Source organism: Falco cherrug, chromosome 8 (genome assembly GCF_023634085.1).
Source record: "Falco cherrug isolate bFalChe1 chromosome 8, bFalChe1.pri, whole genome shotgun sequence".
In the NCBI taxonomy this organism is placed as follows: Eukaryota; Metazoa; Chordata; class Aves; order Falconiformes; family Falconidae; genus Falco; species Falco cherrug.
This window is the reverse complement of record NC_073704.1, coordinates 21,831,018-21,855,233: the sequence shown is the minus strand read 5'-3', so window position 1 is coordinate 21,855,233 and position 24,216 is coordinate 21,831,018. Positions and strand designations below refer to the sequence as shown.

At 40.0% G+C, this 24,216-nt stretch overlaps 1 protein-coding gene and 1 long non-coding RNA gene across 12 annotated transcripts in view; one reads left to right on the top strand and one right to left on the bottom strand.

Annotated features, from left to right (window-relative positions):
• ABCB11 (ATP binding cassette subfamily B member 11) overlaps nucleotides 1–24,216 on the bottom strand; it is a 68,392-nt gene that overhangs the window by 31,822 nt on the left and 12,354 nt on the right. For 7 of the 11 annotated variants that reach the window (XR_008733582.1, XR_008733584.1, XR_008733583.1 and 4 more), the window contains exons 1-10: nucleotides 18,913–19,170; nucleotides 13,898–13,919; nucleotides 12,444–12,491; nucleotides 12,300–12,348; nucleotides 10,131–10,372; nucleotides 7,842–7,929; nucleotides 6,771–6,904; nucleotides 4,769–4,940; nucleotides 2,859–2,983; nucleotides 488–662 (exon numbers count right to left, since the gene is read on the bottom strand). Coding sequence is in view for 6 of the 11 variants with exons in the window: in XM_055718831.1 (XP_055574806.1) it covers nucleotides 488–662; nucleotides 2,859–2,983; nucleotides 4,769–4,940; nucleotides 6,771–6,904; nucleotides 7,842–7,929; nucleotides 10,131–10,372; nucleotides 12,300–12,348; nucleotides 12,444–12,491; nucleotides 13,898–13,919; nucleotides 18,913–18,988 (1,131 nt within the window). In the remaining 5 variants the exon portion in view is untranslated. Of the gene's footprint in view, nucleotides 1–487; nucleotides 663–2,858; nucleotides 2,984–4,768; nucleotides 4,941–6,770; nucleotides 6,905–7,841; nucleotides 7,930–10,130; nucleotides 10,373–12,299; nucleotides 12,349–12,443; nucleotides 12,492–13,897; nucleotides 13,920–18,912; nucleotides 19,275–24,216 lie in introns of those variants that run through there. The other 4 variants (XM_055718830.1, XM_055718828.1, XM_055718829.1 and 1 more) reach the window with 4 other exon arrangements.
• LOC129736658 (uncharacterized) lies at nucleotides 2,993–24,164 on the top strand. Its single transcript, XR_008733586.1, has 3 exons — nucleotides 2,993–4,340; nucleotides 5,012–6,287; nucleotides 19,167–24,164. It is a non-coding gene; the product is annotated as an uncharacterized LOC129736658 (long non-coding RNA).

Below are 24,216 nucleotides of genomic sequence, written 5' to 3'. Positions count from 1 at the left end.
CTGTAGAGCTGGGTGGGCAGTTAGCAACAGAAAATGGTGATTCAAAGTAACAGAAACTGTTCATGAGAGAGAGGTTAGATTTGATAAAACTTGTCTTTGGTTAGATTTCTCTTTACCACAATGGGGTTCTTCACCACGAAGTTAGTTCATCAGAGAACCCAATATCCCAGAAGTCATATGCTGACCCACAAAATGGTAAAGCTGGTTTCAGGCCTCTGTCAATGGTGTAGAAGGCTCTCAAATGAAAATATTATTTCCAATCTCAGTAAGCAGCATTTCAGATCTTTAAAATAAAGATGGGGTTTTTTTTAATCATATCCAATTTTGTCCTATACTTTCATATATATACTGAGTAATGATCTTTAAAAGGCACATAGAGCCTTTGTTACCACGGAGCCACCAGATACCAGAACACTACAGATACATGTTCCAGAATTAATGTTTTAAAAAACAGTCCAGAAAAATTGCATCAGGCTAAAATGGGTACCTGCAAAAGAGTTCCAGGTGAATACTCTTCTTCTTCAAGGACAAGTTTAGAACCATACCAAAAGGCTAATGCATAACACAGGAAAATTATAAGCCACATATAACCTGTGAACAATCCCATTATTATTCCTTTTCGAATCCCCCAGTGCTGAGCAAACACCAGATTCTTATCGTATCTGTAGAAAGAAAAGAGAAATAAAATGGGATTAAGTGAATTTGAAAGAGATTTCAAAACAAGCAATGAGCAACAAAATGAGTTGTCTTCAATGACTGGCTGGGCCACTGTGTTAACAGTGGGTCCATGTAAGGTTGATACCTCTCACTCTGAACTGAGACACCACTGCTGAAACCAGCAATGCTCCCAGATCATGAAACCCTGTGCAATAAGTACAAGAAACGCAACACTCACTGCAGATACCTTGCCTTGGGGTTTGGGGTTTTAGCAGAGTGACATAGGATTTAAGAATTTGGCCAATGCTTCACAAAATCACAGAATGGTTGGAGTTGGAAGGGACCTGGAGATCAACTAGTCCAAGCCCCTGCTAAAGCAGGCTCACCTACAGCAGGCTGCACTGGATCATGTCCAGGTGAGTTTTGCATGTCTCCAGAGCAGGAGACTCCACAACCTCTCTGGGCAGCCTGTTCCAGTGCTCCATCACCCTCAAAGTAAATAATTTTTCCATCATATTTATGTGGAACTTCCTGTGTTGTGCTCTGTGCCTATTGCCCTTTGCCCTGTTGCTGGGCAGCACTGAAAAAAGCCCGGCTCCATCTTCTTGACACCCGCCCGTAAGGTATGCATTGATAACATGCCCTCTCTGACTTCGGGGTAAACAGGCCCAGCTCCCTCAGCCTTTCCTCATCAGGGAGATGCTCCAGTCCCCTTCATCATCTTCACTCATCACCCTCAGCTGGACCCTCTCCAGTAGTTCCCTGTCTTTCTTGAACTGGGAAGCCCAGAACTGGGCACAGCACTACAGATGCAGCCTCACCAGGCCAAACTAGAGTGACAGGGTCACCTCCTCCACCTGCTGGCCACGCTCCTCCTAATGCACCCCAGGATCCTCCTTCTTGCCCTTTCTGAAGACTGGCATGACATCGGCTTTCCTCCAGTCTTCAGGCACCTCTCCTGTTCTCCATGGCCTTTCAAAGATGATGGATAACATCTGCCAGCTCCCTCAGCACTTGGGGTGCATCCCATCAGGGCCCATGGATCTGTGGGTGTCAGGCTTGTCTAAATGAACTCTAACCTGATCCTCCTCGACCAAGGGAGAGTTTTCCTTTCTCCAGACTTCCTCTCTTGCCTCCAGGGTGTGGGAAAACAGAGGGCCGGCCTTGGCAGTAAAGACTGAAGCAAAGGTGTCATTCAGTAGCTCCATTTTCTCTGTGTCCTTCATCACCAGGGTACCCTCCTCATTCAGCAGTGGGCCCACATATTTCCTAGTCACCTTTCTCCTGCTGCTGTACTTGAAGAAGGTTGCCTTGTTTTCTTTGATCCCCTTCATTAGATTTAATTCCAAATGGACCTTAGACTTCCTTGTCACCTCCCTGCGTGTTCTGACAACATTCCTATATTCTTCCCAAGTGTCCTGTCCCTTTTTCCACATCCTGTAAAGTTCCTTCTTCTGTTTGAGTTTTGCCAGAAGCTCCTCGTCCATGCAGGCCTCCTGCCACCTTTGCTCAATTTCATATTCATGGGGATGCACTGATCTTGAGCTTGGAGGAAGTGATGCCTGAATATTAGCCAGCTCTCTTGGACCCCCGTACCTCCTACAGTTCTACCCCATGGGATTCCTCCAAGCAAGTCCTTGAAAAGGCCAGCGTTAGCTCTCCTGACATCCCGGGCTGCAATCCTACTTGTTGCCCTGCTTCCTCTGTGCAGGATCCTGAGAACTCCACCATCTCATGGTCACAGCAGCCTTCAGAGTTTCAGAGTCCATACTTCAGAGCGTGTCCTATAGCTGTGCTATGTTTTAAATGAATTTAATAGAAATTTGCCGCCTAACATCATCAAATCATTATGTCTTGCTGGAACTAGTTCTCTTACTTATCTTAAAAGTACCCAAAGCTTTCATATTTGCTGCGAAAGTGATATACAGACAATGTTTAGGGGAAAATTTGACAGTTGCTCCTAAAAGTGGGAATAACTTGCAGGTAGTATTGCTGATGTTTTATTTCACCGACTGTCTGAATTATGAAACTGGTTTTGCATATGTAAAGTTATTTGAAACCTAAATTTCTGTAACATACATGCATATTATTCTCAAAGCTAACAGATGGTCATTGTAGATTTTAGAGATGAATTGCCATGACTCTAAAGAGCTTTACAGTGGAAGAAGAAATCAGAGACCTTACAATTTGTCCATACAAACCTTTCAGCTTCTTTCTTCTCCCCACCAAAAGCAGCCACTGTTCTGATGGATGAGAGCACTTCATCAGCCACAGCTCCAGCTTTTGCATAAGCCTTTAGTTCTCGGCCTGTTAGTTTTGCCACAGCCTACAAAAGCACAAGAAGTGCTGGTTACACCCGAACTGTAGGCGCAGACAAGGACAGCAGGAAGCAGTGCTGGCTGTCACACTGCACTGCCTGCTCTGCATAAGGTCACATCCTCTGCTCTGTGCAGGCTTTTGTTAGGCACATTGCACACTCAAAGACTTCTGTCTTCTAGTTTTAGGGCATATACTTCTGCAGCATATGTTTTGCAGGACAGTTATCCCCTTGGCCAACAGCTCTGCTCCATGCAGCTAGAAAAAGCAGCTGACAACACCTGCTTTCCCTCCCTCCCTCCCTCCCGCTAACTGGGCTTAAGGAGACTGCAGACTAAGGGTTTGTGCATGGTGGGAGGAGGAGGGAGCTTAAACAGCAAAAGCAGCCCTTTAGCCTCTGTGGCAGAGTCCAGCTTCAGGAAGAAGTAGTAATGGTAGTAATGGGGGAAGATGGAAACAGATTTTGCCCAACACTGTGCTTTCTTTCTTGGGCTGACAGCAGATAGGTTCCTACACCGCAGCTGAGAGCACACTGGATGCTAAAAATCTTACTTAGGCTCACAAAAGTGCTCAAATTAATGGAAGAAAATGTAGCCATGTACAATTCTACACAAAGATACTTCATTAGCTTGGGAATGACATATCGCTAGAAATTGTCAAGTGTCATTATTTGCTTTCTCTCTTCAAATACCCTACCCCAGGGATCTATTAGCCACTTTTGGAGGCAGGAAACCAGGTCAGATTGACCTTGGGTTTGTTTTCTTTATGGCAAAAAAATCAAAGATTTGGGTTGGAAAGGCTCATAAGGAGGAAACACTTAACAGTGGGTATGTGAAAGGAAAGAGATGGGACCAGAGAAATAAGAATGGAAGGCGGGGGGTGGAAATTACAAACATAAAGGGGTATGAGCTCAGAAAAAAATTGCAAATGTAGGAAAGCAGCATCTGGGAGTTTATTTTAGTCCCTGCCAGGATTCTGCTTTCCCACTTCACACTAAGTCATTATTCATGCCATCTACTTGCAGGCAGCGCAAGGTGATAAAGAAAAGCAGGAAGATGAGAAATTAGTCAGTTACATTAGAGGTTTTATAGCAAAATGATAGCAAACTGTTCCTGGTGTGGAAGAAATGAGCTAGCCAGAGGGCTGAACCCAACCAAAGAGTGTGAGAGAGTGCAGAGGAAAAGCAGGAACTGCCCAGCCCTGCTGGGTGTGGGAGAGGAAGTGAGAGGGCAGAGAGTCCTGCAGTTTGCCTCTTCACCATGCTTCTTCTGCACAGTGTCAGGAAGCTTGTAAGGAGCAGATGGAGGAGCAGAACAGGTACAAATGGGAGAGGATGCAGCAGCTGCCAGGAGCAGGGACAGCCTGAGGTAAGTTTGAGCAGTTGTTTTCAGCTATTTTACATCTCTGAAACTTGATCATCTCTAGAAGCTCCTAATTAGAAAAATTAAGCCCTGTGTCTAGTAACCAGCTAAACTACTAGGTATGTAGTAATAGAGAGCTGGTGTAGGCCAGGTTCTGATCTCTGCAACCATAATACCCATCCACAGAACCCAACAGAAGGTATGCTTACACTCCTGTCTTAGAAGCAGGATACATTATTCTGGGAATCAGAATAAGCAAAACAGGAGCACAGTCTGCCTCCTCACTCTCCGAGCCCTGGTGCTGCTATGACCATTATCAGCTTCTCTTGACTTTAAAGGGGTGTAATAGTCTTCTCTTCCACCCATCATCCCAGCTCTATGGCATGCTTCCCTGCTTATCATACTTCAACACGAATCTCTCACAATTCACTTACCAAGCCATAGACAGCTGCTCCAACCCCAAGCAGAGGGCTGACTGCAATGATAACCAAGGTCAATTTCCAGCCACTGACAAATCCCAGTAAGAATCCACACACAAAAGTGGTTAAGCGCTGGATAAAGATTGCTACTTGGTCAGCAATAGCCTCATTAATTTTGTTAACATCACTGGAAAAAAAAAAAAAAAGAAAAAAAAAACAACAGAAGATTGGTGAGCATATCTTTTGTTTGTGTTGCAGGTCTTGGCATGTTTGCGTTAGCTGCTTTACCCTGGAGAGGGCCCTTCCTCACTCCTTTTCACCATCATCCCTTCCAGAGACCCTGGGCTACAGCAAGAAATGATGCAATAGCAAAAGGCTTTTATGCATGAATACTGTGGAGAAGATATTGTCTCTTCCCAGGAGAAGTCACCCTGCTGGCAGACTCATTCACTAGCTAGTTCTTACTACTGTGCCCCAAGATGATCAAAGGAGGGGGCAGAGATATCCCAGCTGGATGCAGCTATCAGATAATGGAAAAACAGTGTAGCTGATACGGCGTTCCTCCCATCATGGGGCACTGAGAATGTACCATACTGCCTTGCTGAGGGGGCAGGAAAAGGGAGGAGGGCTGTACCTCTCTTCTAGTTTCACCTTCTACCACCTCCTGGTTCCTCTCTCCACCTTATCAGGTAGTTTCTTCTCTAAAGGAGAGGTAGAATGGGAAAACCAAGGACGGCTACTTTATCACTGGAGGCAGTGGGAAAACATGACAGCTCTATCACATGGGGACAGTGGTACAGCAGTTAACGTCATTACCCTAGGCAGCTGCAGAGTTCATTTGTTCTCTGTTATGCATTGCCAAATAGAAAAAATGTCTTAAAATAAAACAGTAATCATACTTCTGCCACTCTTGGCTACTACCTCATCCCTGAGATTAGAAGAACTGGGAACTCCTGAAATAACTAGGAGCAAGTGGCGTTGATGTTTCAAGTACAAAGTTGTTAGCTCATCGATGTATCAAGTAAAATTACAGTTCTCTGTTGAAAAAATTAAGAGTGTTGAGTTAAGCACACGTTTCTATTTCTTCTGGAGAATGTTTTTTAGCATTCAGGAAGCTCTTTGTAAGCACAGGACAATGTTGTTTGAAAAAACAGGGAACTGTTATTTATTAGAGAAATACATGCTCGGTTCCTATTTTTTGCCAGATAAATTCTTCACTGTGACTTACACTTGTCATTTATTCTTCATAAAAAGAACACCACAGAAGGTCATAAGATACCACTGGGCAGTGAGTAAAGGCAAATAAAATCCCTTTCAACTACAGGAAAATATTCTGCAAATGTGACTACTATTTTGCAGATACAACTGAGAACAGGGAGACATCTAGAGTTGGCATATTCCCCTTGCAGCTGCCTTCAGTTGTAAACTGGAACCACTAAGAAAAGGAGCAAGCCTTTACCTCTGCTTTTCTCCAGGGTAGATTTTCACCCAGGATAAGAAGGTTTCTCCGTCTACCTTGGGTGCCTTTGTGAAGGTAGGTGCTTGTACCTTCTTTAGCAGAAGATTAAGCAAGGCTTACTTTTTTTCTTTTAATAGCCAACAAAAGCAAAGCATGGCCCTAATGTAATTTTCCTTTCTGGGAAGTGAGAGCGTTCAAACCCGCATCTCCAGCCTCAGGGGAGTGCGCACTGCAGCTAAATTACAGATCACTCTGAAAGGACTGGGCACAAGAGGAGAAGGAAAGGATGCAGCAAGTTCACAAAAAAAAACCCCACCCCAAAACCCAACAACCCCACACACACACATTAACATACAAGGCACAAAAGGGAAATAATTGTGGCTTAACAGTTAAGACCTTCGTTTTGAAGGTGGGGGAGATAATCAGCCTGGTCCCTGCTCCCAGGAACATAGCTGAATTGTATGTTAGTGTTTTTTCAAATGCCAAGTTACTGGCACTCTTGTGTTTGGAAAGAAGTGCAAAATGTTTGCAGTGTACCTTTTTTTCTGTATTACTTACTCAGAAATGCGGGTGTTCAGTTCTCCTACAGATGTACAGTCAAACCAGCCTATATCCATTCGCATTACTTTCCTGAAATAAGCTTTCCTCATTTTCTGTATCTGACGAGCTGCAGCCATAACCCAAAAGCAGATCTGTGAAGAGCATAATGTGGCTGATAAATTGCAGTAAAAAGTCTTTCTACTCCCAAGAAATGCAAAAAAGCAATTTGGCTAAAATGGGAAAGACCAATTTGGCTATTGATAAAATTACTATTCAGGTAAAATACATTCTAGCTACACAGACATGATAATGGTTTATGCCTTTGATCTTTAAATAATCCAACAATTTTATAAAGCGTCTGGATCAAGCATTTGTCTCAGCTCTGATAGGCTGAGAGGAGACGCAAGTTAAATTACTTGTGCTGTTACATGAATGTCATATGGACAAATTTTTTTCCATCTGTAGCTTTAAGTAATATAGGGCTGGCAGCCACCCTACCTCAGCAAAACTCTGGGATAGTTTTCAGGAAGGAGACTGACAAGTGATTTTGCAATTATAAAAAGCTTCAAAAGCAGTGAACCCTTTAGCAGGTTATGCAGGAATCATGCAAGCTTTTAGCTCATCTCAGCTATAAGAATTGAACCATTACTACAGAATGTGTAGGGTGTGATTCTTCTCCAGCACTAGTTTTACACTAGTACTACTCTGCAATATCTCTATAAAGGAAACATAGGGCTCAACGCAGCTGAGATGCCTACTGAGAATCTGCATGCCCTTCAGCTGTTATTTTAGGAGGGTGTGTGGATTCCATAGTAATCACACTTGAGCAAGTATTTCTTCTAATATGAAAGGAGCAGCATGCATCCATCTCACTAGGTAAAACACACCCTTGTACAAAGGTATGCATGCACAAATCCAAGGTCTCAGACTGCCAAAGCTAACCTATTTCAGTAGATAGAATGAGAATTGAAAGCATCTGCTCTGCTCAAATGGACAGTTGACTAAGTAGTTAAAAGGAACATAATTATTATAAACTGAATTATTTAGCGATTTAAACTTTGAAATCAAAATAAGGAACAAAATACTGACTTGGATGTATCCTAACACCAGTACAGCACAACCAATTCCTGCATAGTAACCTGCAAACTTGGTCATTTCTTGCTCAATGTCCAGCAGCCTAATGAAACAAAAAAAAAAATAAATAAAGAAAAAAAGAGTTAGCAATACTGGGTTAAGTTTCTCACAGATTTCTAATCTGGTGTTTCTTCAAGTTAGTCACATCAACTGGCAAGTCATCTTGTTTTGCTAACAGAGGCATTGTTTCACAATACTGAGGCTATAGCTAGCAGGGGCTGGTTTGCTTGCTCTGCCTGTTGCACAGGGGTAGGGCACTGGGAGGTACCAGAAAATGCTCCATTGTCCTGGAGCAGCCCTGCAGTCTCTGAGAAACCCCACTGGACGGCATGCTCCAAAACAGCACAGGTGAGAGGGTGTGTCAGGGAAGAGCTGCCCAACAAGTTTTCATTAGATATTGAATGCACTTGCTTTGTGCCATTATACCGACTAATAACACTCAGATTTAAACAGTGTTGTGGGGAGAAATAAAGGCTGCTGAAGACAATTCAAGTATTACTTTGTACCATAAGCTTGCTAATCTGAAATGATGCTTTCTTTTAGCTCAAGTAGGAGTATTAAATTACTCCTCCTATCAGTGAAAGACATCGAGTTGCTGCTATTGCATTTAGATTACTTTGAAATAGGCACTTCAGGTCATTATTGCTTGTGGGTTTTAGACAACTTTTTAAAAACATCCTGCAGAAAGCAAATTTTATTCCATTTACCTGGAATTTGATAAAATGAAATTTTAAGCCAAAAGGGACCACTATGCACCTGGAATCATCTCGCAAAAAACAATCATGGAAATAGCTCAGGTGCCTGACATTGATAACCAGTACCATTTTTAATGCTTCAATTAAGATCATGAAGCAGATACTCCTCTGGAGTACTGCATTCAACTCTGGGGCCCCCAACATAAGCAGGACCTGGACTTGTTGGAAGGAGTCCAGCGGAGGGCCACAAAGACAATCAGAGGGCTGAAGCCCCTCTGCTATGAAGACAGGCTGAGGGAGTTGGGGTGGCTCAGCCTGGAGAAGAGAAGGCTCCAGGAAGACTTTACTGCCGCCTTCCAGGACCTCCAGGGGACCTACAAGAAAGCTGCAGAGGGACTTTTTTCAAGGGCAGGTAGTGATAGGACAAGGGGGAATGGATTTAAGCTGAAAGAGGGTACGTTTTCATTCGATACTGGGAAAACATTCTTCATTGTGGGGGTGGCAATGTGCTGGAACAGGCTGCCCAGAGAAGTTATAGATGCCCCATCCCTGGAAGTGTTCAAGGACAGGTCAGGTGGGGCTTTGAGCAACCTGGTCTACTGGAAGGTGTCCCTGCCCATGGCAGGGGAGGTAGAACTAGGTGTTCTTCAAGGTCCTTTCCAACCCAAACCATTCTATGATTCTATGAATGTATCCTGCCTGGTGGGTAGGTGCTGCTTCAGAGGAACAGAGGTCTGTAGCAAATTCTGTATTCTGTCTGCTAGCCCCATCTCAGAGGTCTGGCTTGGGCAGCCTGGAGCAAAATAATTTGGCACCAGTCACCTACATCTAGGAATGTGAATCACTTCCCATGTGCTCTGAATTTCAGAGACCTCTAGACAAGTAACTTTTAATTATAATTAAATATCTAATTAAATGTCACTCGGAGATTAGAAAACTCTTGGAATGATGCACTGAAAAATGAGCCTTAGGAGAGGTTACAGGTTCAAATCTGGTTTTGACAGATATCTGTATCTGAATGAATCATCTAGACTCCATTTATTACAGTTAATGGAAAGAAACAGGCACTCTTATAGGGCAGTTCATCTGACCTGCCTTAGACATCTCCCATAAGCTAAGATGAACTGCATCCTAGAAGTGCTTATTTCTCTTTACTAAATTTACTTAATAAATTTAATTACTAAAGTTTAGCTAACTTGCTCAGAAGTCAGCAGGCACCTATAGATACCTAAGCCCTAATCAGAATGACCAGAAGTCATTATTACCTACAGTGTCATCAGGGAAAACAAATTAATCAAGTCAGATGTGTAGTAGCTACATCTCTTATCAGAACAATCATCGTCATAGAATATCCCCAGACTGACCTTCTCTTCCTTCAGGTAATATCTCCAGCTCAGAAACAGCACTCTATAACAAGAACCATGCCCCTTTTCTGCCTTATGGCTAGAAAATGTAAAGTTTAAAGGTTTGAACTGGACCTTCCCTAGCGATACATTCTCTGACAAGCCATAATAACAAAGGAAAAGAAACTAATACATCTGCTACTTACCCACATCTTATTGTGGCATTCTTTTCATTCTGATGAATAGTACCATTAATCCACATTATGGTGTTATTTACACATATCTTGAGTGGGTCTTTAAGCTCTTGCATTTCAATGTCATATTCAATGAATGTGTCTGCCATTGCACCAAACACAAGTAGCACAGCTGGCTGGGCTGCTCCATGAACAATAGCACAGAAACTACCAACAGCCATCATTAAAATTTCCATAGATGAAGAAAATCGAAACTAAAGAGACAGGAAAAAAATACAGTGTCTGCTGAGAGCCAGTCTTCAAGTTGGTTGTAAACTGGTAAATCATTAATCTGGTAGATCAGATACAACATCATTCTCTTTAAATTTCAGAATTATCTTCAATAGAAAGAAGACAAATCTCTCTCCCCAATCTAATCTAATTTCACCTGTGATTACAGCCTCATAAATTATTATGAGCTCCCTTTTAGCTGACAGCAGAATCTGACCACGTGAATTATCATGTAACATTAATAGCTCGATATCATTCCACATTATTATCATTCCAGAAACTAGATAAAAGATTAAGAATAGTAATTATAATTCATATATATAGTCTGCTTTGCAGATTTCCTGCGGGGATGGAGGGAGAGGGAAGGGAGGAAAAAGTCTTAGGGCACTATGGAGAGCCTCTGAAGAGTTAGCTAATTTCTCAGAAGTCTGAGGTACTGCAGTAGAAAGCCAACTAAAAGTCTGAGAGCACGTTCTCATAGTTAATACTCTAAATGTTGGCTGAGCCAGGCAATTGTGCATTAGGTCTTAATCTGGGAGAAATGTATAGAAATATGACATAGTATGTACTGAAAAAAAGGACTGAGCTAACACCTAACACCTTACATTTGCCATGGGCCAAGGACATGCACACATGCAGCTGGTGAGTCAGCTAACATACAGTGACTTTATTTACTTTCGTCGTGATTGTGTGAAGTCTGATTCTCATGTTGAAGTCATGCGTAAATATATAGATCAAGCTGTCCACATAGAATATCAGTATCAATTGTTATGTATTTTGAAATAGGAGTGTAAAGAGGAATCATAGCCTGCTGGAGAACCTGTCCAGGTTCTGTAGGTGTTATAATGTGTTTAAGAGAAGAAAGGGTGGGAATTTGGTGCACCTATAGAAAAGGGACATTAGGGAAGAGACAAGATAAAGGGAAAAACAAGTCATTTAACACAAAAGAAAAATAAGTACAAAAACCATCAAAAGAAAGCTGTAGCACTACCACTGTTTTGCAGACTTTGCACATAAGTAGTCTAGGAATTTCCTTGATTAAAAAAAGAAACCCACAGAGAAACTGCACAGATACGTGATCTCAGCACATCTGATGCAAGCGTACCATCCGTTTAACCAACCATTTTACCAACCGTGTTTACCAACCGTGTTTAGTGTTTAACATCTGTGCAAAACAGGCCACAGAACTCAAGCCCTTCTGATTGACAGATATAGTCCCCCGTGTGGAAAAGACTGTTCTCTCCCCCCAGCTAAAAACTGAGATGCCTAGTGAGGTAGAGCACAAGCCACATGGATGTAACTGCACTAGCCCAGTACTACAGTCAGGACCACATTAGTCTGGACAAATTACAGAATAATTGCCTAGACTACATGCAAACCAGAAGTAATAAAACCTCTTAGCTGCATGCTGCTGTGATGGACATCTCACTACTAAATTAATTTTAAAATTTAGATGCACCCATCAAAGGCTAGACATACCATACAGTATTGTGCATTCCCAAGTTTTTATAGTTACCAAAACTACTAACACCCATGGAGCAATTACAAGGGAGCTAAATTATCTGGCAAATATCACACAGCAAATTTTTGGCAGAAATAAGCACGAACCAAGGTCATCTAGATCCCTGCTATGCATCGTAACTCTTTTCCCCATATCTACCTGTAAGTTCAATATAATGTGTTTAATAGACAATTACGACACAAATATCGATAATCAATACCAAGTTGACAAAATGACAAAGGGTTCTATTAAATTCCCATTGACTTTAATGGCAGGATTTCATGCCAAATGGTTTAATCCTTAAAAGTGTGGCTTAGTCATAGCTATTCCCCAAAACACCCATATAGATTATTGTCACTTATTCTAGAGCACAGTACATATAAAGTATTTATAGCCATTGCTTTCCTTACCAGCTGAAAGAAGCCAATACGAATAGTGTTTTCTTTCTTTTCTGGTGACCTTCAAGAGCAGAAAACATAACATTATAAACTTTTATTGTAGTACATATTTTGTTCTATATGCAAAGATAGTACACAGAATTGAACTTAACTCACTTTTCAGTTTTCTTCTCTACAAAAGGTTCTTCATACGTATAGAAATTCCTAGCAAAAAGGATAAGATTTTACATTATTTCTTTTCTTCTCTTGGTTATTTCTCTGAAATTGCATTTTTTTTGAGACATTTTGCCCAGAATTTTCAGAGACAAGTTGTTTCTTTCAGATTTCTTCAGAACCAGTGGTTTGATAGTTCTTTTACGTTTTAGATGGGGACTAGAATGGATGTTAGGTTAAAACAATCTGAAGGTTTATGCTTTGTTTCATAAGCAGTTCTTCAAAACACTGTTGCTATAATGTGAATTGTTGGTTCTTTGAGGCCAGTTAGAGAAAAAACCACCATCCAAATTGTTGGTTAGTCCTTTCTTTAAGACAGAGAAAGGTCCTGTACCCATTCCCACCTATATTGCCCGTATGTTCCTAGCTCCATAGTGGCAGTAGAATCTCTCACACTACCATAGGGGTTTTTTCAGTGCTCACATTATGTGTTGCTGTTCTGTAGGGTCAGTTAAAATCTAAAGAAGTAGTTGCACCAGTGTGGATGGGATCCACTATTTATATTACTATAGCAAGTAATTAGCTGTGTGCGTTTGGTGATGAATGAGTAGGGATTTTCAATTTGGATTTTTTTAAAAATAAAATAAATTCAAGCTATATTTGTCATGAACAGTTTTCAAAAACCAGATCCTAGAAAGCCTGAAGGAAGCTTCATATGTGTAGTAGGTAGGACCATATGCGTGTTACATGTGAAAATCCAACAGAACTTGGGTTTCAAGATATGTGTGAGGACTGTGGTAGAGCTTGAACACTGGGCTGGTGCTCTCTGAGATGGGCAACCTGGCAAGGACAAAAATTAAGAGATGCTCTTGCTTTCCCATTCCAGTTTTTCTCAGACTGCGTCAGAAAGAGCTGGCACAAATTACAGCACCCATTAGGATATCCAGGCTGCTACAGAGTTATCGCAAGATCTCCCAAGGAAGAGAGAGACTCTTAACCCCATTCAAATCTTGGATTATAGCTGAAGATTAAGGTCTCTAAATCATTTCAGCTTTTAACTATCTAGAATTCTACATTTAAATCTTAATGTCTGAGCTCAAATGAAGTGAGCTAATTCCTTTTACTTTAAAGACTCACAGTTAAGCTTAAAGAGAAATTAATCAAGATCGATTAAAATTCCTGAAAAACTCATTTCTCAAACTAAAAGTACTAAAAAAAGATAAATTTTAATATCAAAAACATTTTCAGAAGACCATATTTTGCTGTCATTAGTCTATGCTTTTAAACAACAGGTTTGGTCTGCCTGTGTCACCTGTATCAAATAAGGCAGTTCATCTCCTAAGGAACAGTTTTTTATTAGATACCACATATTGTATAAATGCATCAATTTAATCCGATGACATTAACTTCTTTGAATAATAGAAATAATAATTGTTCCATTTGTATACGTGACTTACTCTGATTTCTTGAAGCTGTTACCTGTTAGGGAAAATAAATGCACAGTCTAGTCAATAATTATTGTTAAAGTACATAATCTTCTGTAGATATGTGAAACATAAACCCTAGAACCCCATGGGACTGGATCATTCCTGAGTTATAAGCATTTCATTCCCCCGATACATCTAGCCAAGGACACAAACTGACACGGGTCCAAAAATTCCTTGGTAAGTGTATATCAGTTTATACCTGCTTTCTCTTGAAAAAGTAGTCTCAAGTTTTCAGTCCCCCAGGTGACAAAATGTTTTTCACTAAATACATAATTCAGGAAATTCGCCAGAAGTCAACTCATTTTCATAGCAGACTGTTCGCTAGTATTCCACTAGTTCTCTTGGACACTGTTTCATCACGAAATACTACTACTCTACTGGCAGTCCACACATGCTCCCTGAAAAGGGTGGTAGCTCATCACTCTTGCCTTCCAACAGCTTAAGAGGCTGCAAATCCTGTGGAAGAGGGGAAGCTGTGCTCCTGGAGGGTACGATGAACTTGTCACACTGATGTCTATTCTTGGGATTCTCTCTATAGGAACCTATATATATATATAGCTCTCTATATATAGCTTAGAGAAATGCAATTATACTACAAGATATAATTATGCTGTAGGACAACTTCCTAGTCCCCAGAACAGGTCTAGATTTAGCTCCTTTTCAAGAGAGATTGTTAGACATCATACCTAAAGCACAGCTTGTGTTGGCAGGGGTCCCAGAGAAGTGTCATCGTAAGGGTAGGCTATATTTGCAGTACATCGTTTGAGATGACAATGATAATGAGCTGGGTTTACATATACAGCATAGTTTGGATAATCTAAGGGCACTGGGCATATGCACCTTGCTCATTTACAACGCACTTGGCAGCTCAGCATCAGGTTGAGAACCACAGTAAGCTGTTCAAGCAGTGCCTGTCTTTCTTCACATCTAGTGACACAACACTGAGCATGCACAGGCCTGTCTCACAGAGCAAATATGGAGGAGCTTTGCATCACGATTCACAGAGGGTGCAAAGTCATCACTGGAACCACAGATTTTGCCTCCATCATTTTCCTACCCAAGGGAAGAGGGCTTTTCCACTATCTCCAGAGTTTTGCATTTCACAAGGCAACAATGTTAGATGGAAGCAGTCTGAGTTTGAGACTGAGAGAACAGTTACTTCTCCTTTTTGGGGTTAATAAGATAACTTTATTTGGCTTTAGCTGAAAACGACTATTGATTTTATTCTGCTCTGTTACTCAGGGATGACAAGAAGAAAAGATTCATTCAATAAGGACCTATGTGTATTCCAAAAAACCCAGACATTTTCCAGGAAAGTTCTGATTTGTAAAATTATTATTTTACATAATTTATTATGATAAAGAATAATTTGGTGTTAGAAAAATAGATGCTTGTGAAGGAAGAAGAAATATCTGATTGCAGTTTTTTGAACTTTGACAGCTGGCAGTGGTTTGAAAGCATTCCTAGAAGATTCTCCAGTGTTTATCAAAAAAGTTAAGTTTTAGAGATTGCATTACCAGCCTGCAGAGGAAGCTAAGTGTTTTGCAAAAAGTGAAGGAATTGGCTACTGATAGGAAAATGAGAACAAAAGAGTCTGGTGAAATAGCTTTCTGAGTCATATCAACTTAGAGAGCAAAGTAAGCATTCTCCAACAGTGAAGAAACCCTAATCTATGAACTTGAAGAGGGAAACAAGAGTATATCAATGCTATCCAAGAGTGTGAGGCGCTGTGAGCCAGCTCTTGTGTGCTAGCAGTTTTTAAGCAGAGGAGAATCTGGAATTATGTTACCTATGCTAACGTGAAAGAAGGAAACAGGTGAGTAAAAGTTCACACTGCTACAATTGAAAAAGTAAAAAAAGAGGACAGAACATGATTTTTATAGAAAAGAAAAGAATGTAGGGAAGATGAAAGAATTTATTAACCCTAAAGAAAAAAAGTTATAGTGATCTTTGAATGTTCAAATATTTTGAAAGAGGAATTAAGGGCTTTAAGAAAGAAATTTTACTATTTGAAAAAAGCACAGAATCAAGGAAAAGCTGAAGAACACTACCAAGAATTTAATTTACTGGTACTATGAGAACACAGTAAAAGTTAAACCTGAGGAAATCTGATACTTGATTCAAGCAATGAAAAACTGTACTCAAAAAGCTCCACTTTAAAGCTGGCTCTTAACTACACCTACAGATGTGTTGTTCAAAGGTTGATCCAGAGAGGGTTAATTCTTACTATGTACGAAGGATGGTTATTGAAGCAAACCTCACTGGAAATGAGATCAATCAGCAGAATGCCAGTAAGGTTTTAAAGCAATGATTCTTGCTTTGGGAAAGGTGCTGCAGCAGTTCATCACACTGCTCACTACATTAAGCAGAAAACACAGTGCATTTCCAAAGAAACTGAAATCAGAGGCAAACTCACTTGACAGGCCAAAAAGACCCCAACTGTGAAAGAGGAGTAGCTTTGGTCCCAATAGAAAGTCTTTTGCCAAAATCCCATTACAAGTAAAAGCAACAATTACATAAGACAAAATCCCACTCTAAACCAGCTAGGTAAATCTGGGCAATCTGGGAGTGCCAGATTGAAGTGGCTGGAAGAGATGAAAAGTTTTCTCTCCCAGAAGCAGAAGGACATACCCCTTAACCTATTCACTCCCTTTTCTCATCATTCCTGCCCTCTCGCCACCAATATTAGACCCCACAATGCCCTATGAATTGGACCTGCCTTTAGTTAGCAGCCTAAGTGAGAAGTTTTAAAAACAAAACAACACAGTAGGGGAGGAGAGGGGGGAGGTCTGTACTGCTTCAGCACGCACATGGCTGTTCATTCCAGCAGGATGCAGAGCAGAGTGCTGGGGTAGCAATATATTGGGGAGAGAGCAGACTTTCAGAAAACATTCACATTGGTTTCTTTCACAGTCATGGAGCTGAGGTTGCTGCTGCTGGTTGCAGACTTCAAAATCAGCTGCAGAATCTAGCACGCCAGCTTTGGTTTTAAGAATACATTTAAGCTATTCAGAGAATATTTCCTACACTATCTTCTTACCAGCTGTAACAATAGATTTCAAGTTCCTAACAAAAACAGACCTCTGAATCTGTCAAATAGGAGATCATCTAGTCTAGGAGAGTAATCCCAGCAAAGTGTAAGAGATTTGATGAAGATGGTTAAAACCAAAGGTATTATCTGACTTAACACAGAGAACATAATCCCTGCTGCACATGAAGCTCTTGTTCAGCTTCTAATGTCAGAGCAAAAAAAGCACATGGGCTGTCTTCTAGTGAAACAGCTGCTTTTATGTTTGCAGATATCAGTCAATCTCTACAAAGATAACCACAATCAAGGCTCAGTCCAAGCTCAGAATGAATACTCAAAAAGTGTTCAGACTCTACTGTTATTCCCTTAGCCCTATGAGACATCCTGTTACAGATAAAGATTGGAAGGAAATCCCAAACTCATACAATGAATGATACTAGGCTTGAAATACAGACTTAGCATCAATCAACTTCTAAGTTTTAAAAATAACAACAGACAGAGCAAGTTATAACAGGGACACTGTGCTGCTGTATAGCAGGGAGAGAGTCTTGAAGAGGTCTCCCATTAAAAATCAGTCCTAAGGTCTTGAAAAAGTTTGATTATTGTCTGAAATTACATAATATGCATGGTTATGTGAAGAATTTTGCTGCATGCTGTAAGTTTTAACAAAAGGTAGATGTATAGTTACCATGGAATGAAAAAGACTGAGGCTGGACTGCCTTAAACCTGAGCTGTTATCTAGGCAAGGGGAAAAATATCACTGTAACTCAGTCTAGTATGGTTTGCTTTGATTTCTTTTTGTTGGTAAAAAGTAGTTCCAAGAGAGAGGGACTGTCTTTCAACACAAGTCTCCATTTTTGTGGAGGATATCTGTCATGAAGTATTTAAAGAGAAATAAAACCGCATAGTCTTTTATCACTATCCAGTTTGATTGTTCTAACATACATCAGATGAATTGAAAGAAAGAAAATAAAACATCACTCCTTCTCAAGCTGTGTTTTGTTCAGACCCAACCTGAGAGCACCTCTTTTTGTGATGAAGCAGATGAAATTGGGAGTGAATGCCACATTTGTAAATCCCAATAAGGCCCATATTTAGAACACAGGCTGTTTCATGCATGGTTTGAAGCATTTCATTGGGTCCTAGGAGAATGGTTTAAATTAAAGCTTAAACTCTTCCAGGATTAGGGTGCAGCTGTCAGGTAATTTAAGAAAATACAAAATGTATGTATGCTTACGGGAATCTGGTGATATCTGAGTGCTGGAATAGTTTTGTGAACCCTTTTTACTCTATGTGAGAAGCATGTACATTATACCGTATTGCAATTTATCTTCCATTATATGCTACTGTTTTGCTTTCCTTTGTACGTTACATTCAGTATAAACACCCCACCCTTTGTCAGCTTTCCTCAAGTCTTATAAAAAGAACTCAAAATATTTAGCAGTTTCTCTTCATGTTTCTCCTTGACTCTTGCTGCATTTGGACTGGCAAAATGGAAAAGTGCACATTGCAAAGAAAAATGGAAGAAAAGAGGAAAAGCTCTGATGAGGGGAAGAAATGCAGATCTTTGCGTAGCAAGAGCTCGTAAGAATTCTGCCTAATATAAGTATGACCACAAATATATGTGTTCATTGAAAACAGCTTTAGAAACTGTGGAAGACAGAACTTCTAATTTTTTTCCCTAGTAAAGGCCTTTTTCTTGTACACCAGAGTGCTGAGTATAAAAACCTAGGTAGATACTGCGAACTTGTAGGCTGATAAGTAAAGATTGCCCATGAGCAGGGATTGTTATGCATAGTTTTTACAGAAAAGTTGTTTTGCAGACAGCATACACATAACTCTGTATCTATTCCACAATTTGATTTGTATTCTGTAGGCTATTTGCTCCACTTAGGCCACCCACCACCTATTTTTACATGCTTTGTAAAACAAGTTGCTGACTGAAGAATAAACTTACATTTGCCATCCAAGTCAAAAGCATTGTTATCCTCTCCCAATCTCTTGATGCTACGCAGAACAACAGGGTCAGACATGATGTTTAGTTACTTAAATCGGAAGTCCTGAAGAGAGGAGGGGGAGGGGGAAAGAATATCAGCATACGTTTGTGAACATATGACATTATTACATAATATTACATTAGGTGGTTGTTGTTTTTATTATTACCATGATGTTAAAATGCTACTGACCTCAGTTTTGCCCTCATTATCCCAGGGCAATGCCGCTGGTTATAGAACAACTTACGACAGAACGGATGTCCCAGATGCAGCGAAACCACGGAGCAGAGGAGCACCTCGGAGCAGCCGGCCCAGCTCACCCTGGAGTGCAAGGCCTCTGGAAGGCTCCTGTGCCTCCTGCCACAAGCGAGGGCAGCTCCACAGGGCTTTCCAGCCCTCTGCAAACGGCCCTGCGCTCATTATTTGCTCTATTAAAATAAACTGCTGCTTTTGCACAGATGACATGCACAGGTTATAGGCTGAGATATATTAATATAAGAGCTCCTGCCTCAGTTGTAAGGGGGTGGCAGGCACGAGACCTGCCCCTGCCTTGTCCTGTCCCAGCAGGCAGCAGCCAGCAGGACTATGACAGGGGACAACTGGGGGACCAGAGGGGTGGCCGGCAGGGGCCAGCATCTGTGGCATCACTACCAGCTGAACTCCCACAGCTCTCAGCTGAGGTGAGTTACCCAGCAGGCTTGGTCCTCTGAATAGTTTTATTCCTAACTAGTCACACTGACATGCTGAGCAGGTGTCATACATGAGAAAAAATAGGTTAACAACTTTTAAAGTTAACACTTTTGTGTTACAGAGCCACTTTCATGAGGTAAAACCTGCCGGTGGCACTAGCTTTGACCGGGCAGGCCTGGCATCCAAGATGGCGCCGGGGGAAAAGTGCTGCAGGAGCCCTCCCCAAAATGGGCCCTTTCACAGCCAAAGTCATCTCATTCACACCTTTGTTTAACATAATATATCTCAAAACATAGTTACAATACCATATTCTGGTCATTAAACATCAACATCTGTATGGTTTTACTTCTGTATAAACCTCTCACAAGCACTCATTTTAAGCATATTACAACACATTAAGATTTTCAAAGCATTAACAACTTTTACCCAAATAGCACAAGAAGTCTTCTGTGTAAAAGACATGTTTCCACCGATTGTGTATACCACCTACCTTCCCAGCCAAATTTTTACCTATTTAGCTCTCTAAAGGAACCACTTTTCTGCTAATAGTAGTAAAATTACCCAAATCCCTCATTTTAGCAACAGCTGTGTGATTAGCTACAGCTGGGCAGTTCCTTACCAGTGGGAAGGGCTGAGAAGAAGCTTGGCTCTGAAATTACCAAAGGATGAAGGAAAGACACCCATTCCTAGATTAAAAAGGAGCAACATAACAGGAGCCAGTCCAGTGGTTCAGTGGATTTTTAATAATTTCACTTCCCATGAATTCCTAGCCTTTTTTTTTTTTTTTTTTTCACTTTTTCCTCCAAACTGGCTTTCAAAAACTGCTGAGCCACAACCAAATCCTTCTCTTTACCTTCTTCTGAATTTTATGTGTACATCCCTTGGCACATCACTGAATCATCAGCAAGTCAGGCTGGAAAGATCAAAGTCTCTTTACTAACTCTAAGCATCCAAGGCAAAGTTCAGTTATTCTTGTTTCATTTTAACAGATGTTTACCAAAAATGACTGAAGAACTCCCCAGGCAGTGTTTCACTATCCTTATTGCTAAAGTATTTTTTTCCTAATATCTAATACAAATCTTGCCTATCATAATTTAAACACCTTACTACTTCTGCAATCTACTGAGGATATAGAACATAATATTCCTTTCTACTTTGTAAGTTGCCTGCATTTATTTGAATAATACTAGAAAGTCTCCCTCTTCAGATGAGGAAAGCAACTCATTCAGTTTTCCTTGGTAGGGTACATTTCCTAAACCTTTGATAATTTCTGCTGGTATCCTCCAGATTCTAGCATATCTTTCTCGAAGCGATGAGTGCATAACAGCACTACAGCACCAGTCTTACCAACACTAAGCAAAGAAGGATTATTTCACTTTTCATGGATTATATTCCTGTTTATGCAACTCAGTATGATGTTTGGTTTTTTAACAGAAGTATCACATTGTTAATTCACATTCTGGTTTTAATCAACCAAAGCCACTCACTTTTTGCAAACAACTTGCTACAGATCCAGTTGCTTTCCAAACTGTTTTCACAGTTTATTAATCCTGCTTGCTATTGTCCATATTTAATAGCACCTTACATTCTTCAGCCCATTTTACCTGTTTGTGAAAGAGATTTTGACTTCTAGTCCTGCTCTTCAGCATATCTACAGTCCATCCTATGTTTATGTCATGATCAAATTCAATAAGGATATGGTCCATTGTGTAATTCACATCAATATTACTGGATTATACCAGAAGCAAGACAGACCTCTGCAGAATTTCATTCAGTACATCTATTCATTGGTTCATTGATGGCTACTCTATGGACATGGTACTTCTCGCCTAAAAGTTTCTGATAAGTAGACACAATTTATTCATCCACTGCTCGGTAAATTCTGACATTCTGTGACCCCCTAAATTGTGACCCAAATTCTCTCCTTAAGTAAACGTGTAAAGCCAGATCATCACTGCAATAGCAAAATGTCTGGCCAGGACTAGAATAGTCACAAAATAAAATCACAGGAGCTTTTAATTCATCCCCACGTATAGTGAAAACACTTAACAGTTTTCATCATAAATTTTCCATTCTCTCAGACAGATGGCAAATGGGCTAACAAGTTATGGTACCTTCTTAGTTAAAATATCTATCATGTGCATATTTCCAAGTTCTCTTTTTGCTTTTTTATATAACAGAGAAAGCACGTAACACCTGCTTTGACCAGAAAGAAAGGAAAGCATCATATACATATCACTGCTTCACATGAGACCTATCTATAGATCATTAAATTTCACTCCAGCTGAACTTGTATCAGGCATATGGAAAAGCGTTTAACAAGGGCTTAATTTCCAGATGACATTAATCAGTTCATATTGAAATAAATGTAGCCTTCTCAAAACAGCAAACATATATTCCTGGCAGCTTGAAGTACCTTGAGATTATGTTGTCACTGAAGATGAGAACGGCAATTTTCCCAAATGGGAAAAAAAATTTCACTCACTTCTTCAGTAAAAATACAGAGCTTATTCTGCTCCCTCCCTTCTTCCTTTTGCTGTGTCTGATTGATTGAAGTAGTCTCAAACAGAAGATCTCAAAAAACTTCTGTTCAAATCATCCTAAAGTTCCAGAAGTTTCTCTAAGCAAAAAAACCAACTTCTCAGCCAGCTCATTTTTGGCAGTTTTGTCAGTGATCACATTCTCAAGACAATTTTTTTTTATATATATGTCAATTCAGTTGTGAGGTTGGAGCTGAAGATCTGAAAACACAGACTTTTTGCTCCATTTACGAAGTTTGACAGTGGTACCACAGACTGGGAAGCCCTTCACAGTGACATGATTCTAAGGAAAATATAACTTAAATGTGCAATTGGCCTAAGGCTGGCCTTTTTCTTTTACCTTAAGTATATGTTTTCATGAAGGACACAGTTAAAAAAAATGAATGAATAAAGTTCAAAGCAAGCCGATAGTGTGAGAAAAATAATCACATCACAATGTTTATATCTTTGTTAAAGCTTTTCAGATTTTTGGTTCAAATGGTTAAAGCATCATTGGCTGTATTGATAATACCCACAAGATAGCAGCTGCAGCCATACACTCCTATTTTCTTCTGAAAAAAACAGTTCACCACAATGGTAATTTTACTAGCAATTTGTCATTAAACATGAAGCCATCATTTCCTTCTAGATCTAGTACTGAGTGCTTTTCACTGTTTAGAACACAAGCACTGGAACTGTTTAAAGAAAGCTGAACAGATAAACTGCTTATTTTAGACCAAAATTTGTATAATTAGGAATGTCACCTGGATCATGAAAAACCTGTTCTGCTGGAGTAAAGAAGCCATGTTCCTACATATTCTGCTATCAAAGTAAATCTAAACTTTCAGGGTGATATTTACACAAACGTTCCAGCAGCTTCAAAATACTTTACAACTTCACAGAAGTATAAAACTATTTAAATTAAGTGATAGAAACCATTTGAACCATACTACCAAATATGGCTCCTAGTGAAAAGCTATGAAGTGATAAAAGAAAAAAAAAAAACCAAACAAACCACCACTGCATTTCTGCTTCAGAAAGATAATGGATAACACCATACTGTAAATTGATGAAAAAGGCAAAAGTAAACCAAAGTCGCTCTCTGTCTGTCCTTTCAGCTATTTATTATTTGATTTGCAATTGTAACATCTCTATAAAATTTTGTAGTGGAACACTATAAAAATCAATCTGTCCTTTAAATGTCAGTATAGATCATCGTGCTGGGAAGTCTTATTTCAGTGCTTGCTCTAGCAGTATATTTTAACATTATAAAACCTATTTTGCAACTGATTTTTTAAGCCTGAAATCTGATGCAGTATAGCAGATTAGCATGCTGTATTAGAATATTAAAATAACCTTCCTCAGGCTCTGCCTGTTAGCTAAACAGTTAAAACTGGGGATCACTTACAACATCTTGAAAAATACTCTTGCTGATGTCTGCATTAAAATTTATGTAGATAATAGAAATCTGAGACACGTCATCAGCCTATCTACCATCTACCCCTGCTGTGTGTGCAAACTACAAACTAGGAGCAGACAATACCTCAGAAACTGCAGTAAAGTAAAAAAGCATTTTACTCTAGCCAGTTGAGGTATAGCTGCTGGATTTTTGATAAACAAAATCTTCAAGGAACTCAAAATCCAGATTTAAACAAGTAATACTTGGAAATTCTAAGAAGGAACATATTTTATAGAATATGTTCTATAGAATTATAATATTCTATAGAATGAAGTAACATTAAGACCTAATCTAAAGCCCTTTGAAATCTTTTTTAAATCACAACTTTATTCAGATCAGATATTTATTTGACATTAAGGGGGGATGGGGGGTGGAACAGAATTAAAATTGTCTCTGAAAGCACTATTCTTCATTTTTCTTTAAAACTAGGTTCCTCTTACATTAATGATAGCATACATGCAGAAAGACGTTTTGCTTCCAAAAAGAACTTAAATGTCTTGTTTTTCAAAGTCCAATTCAAAACCAAACCAAACCAAAAAAAAATAAACCCACAAACCAACCAACCAAACGAAAATACACCAAAAAAACCCCAACCTGCT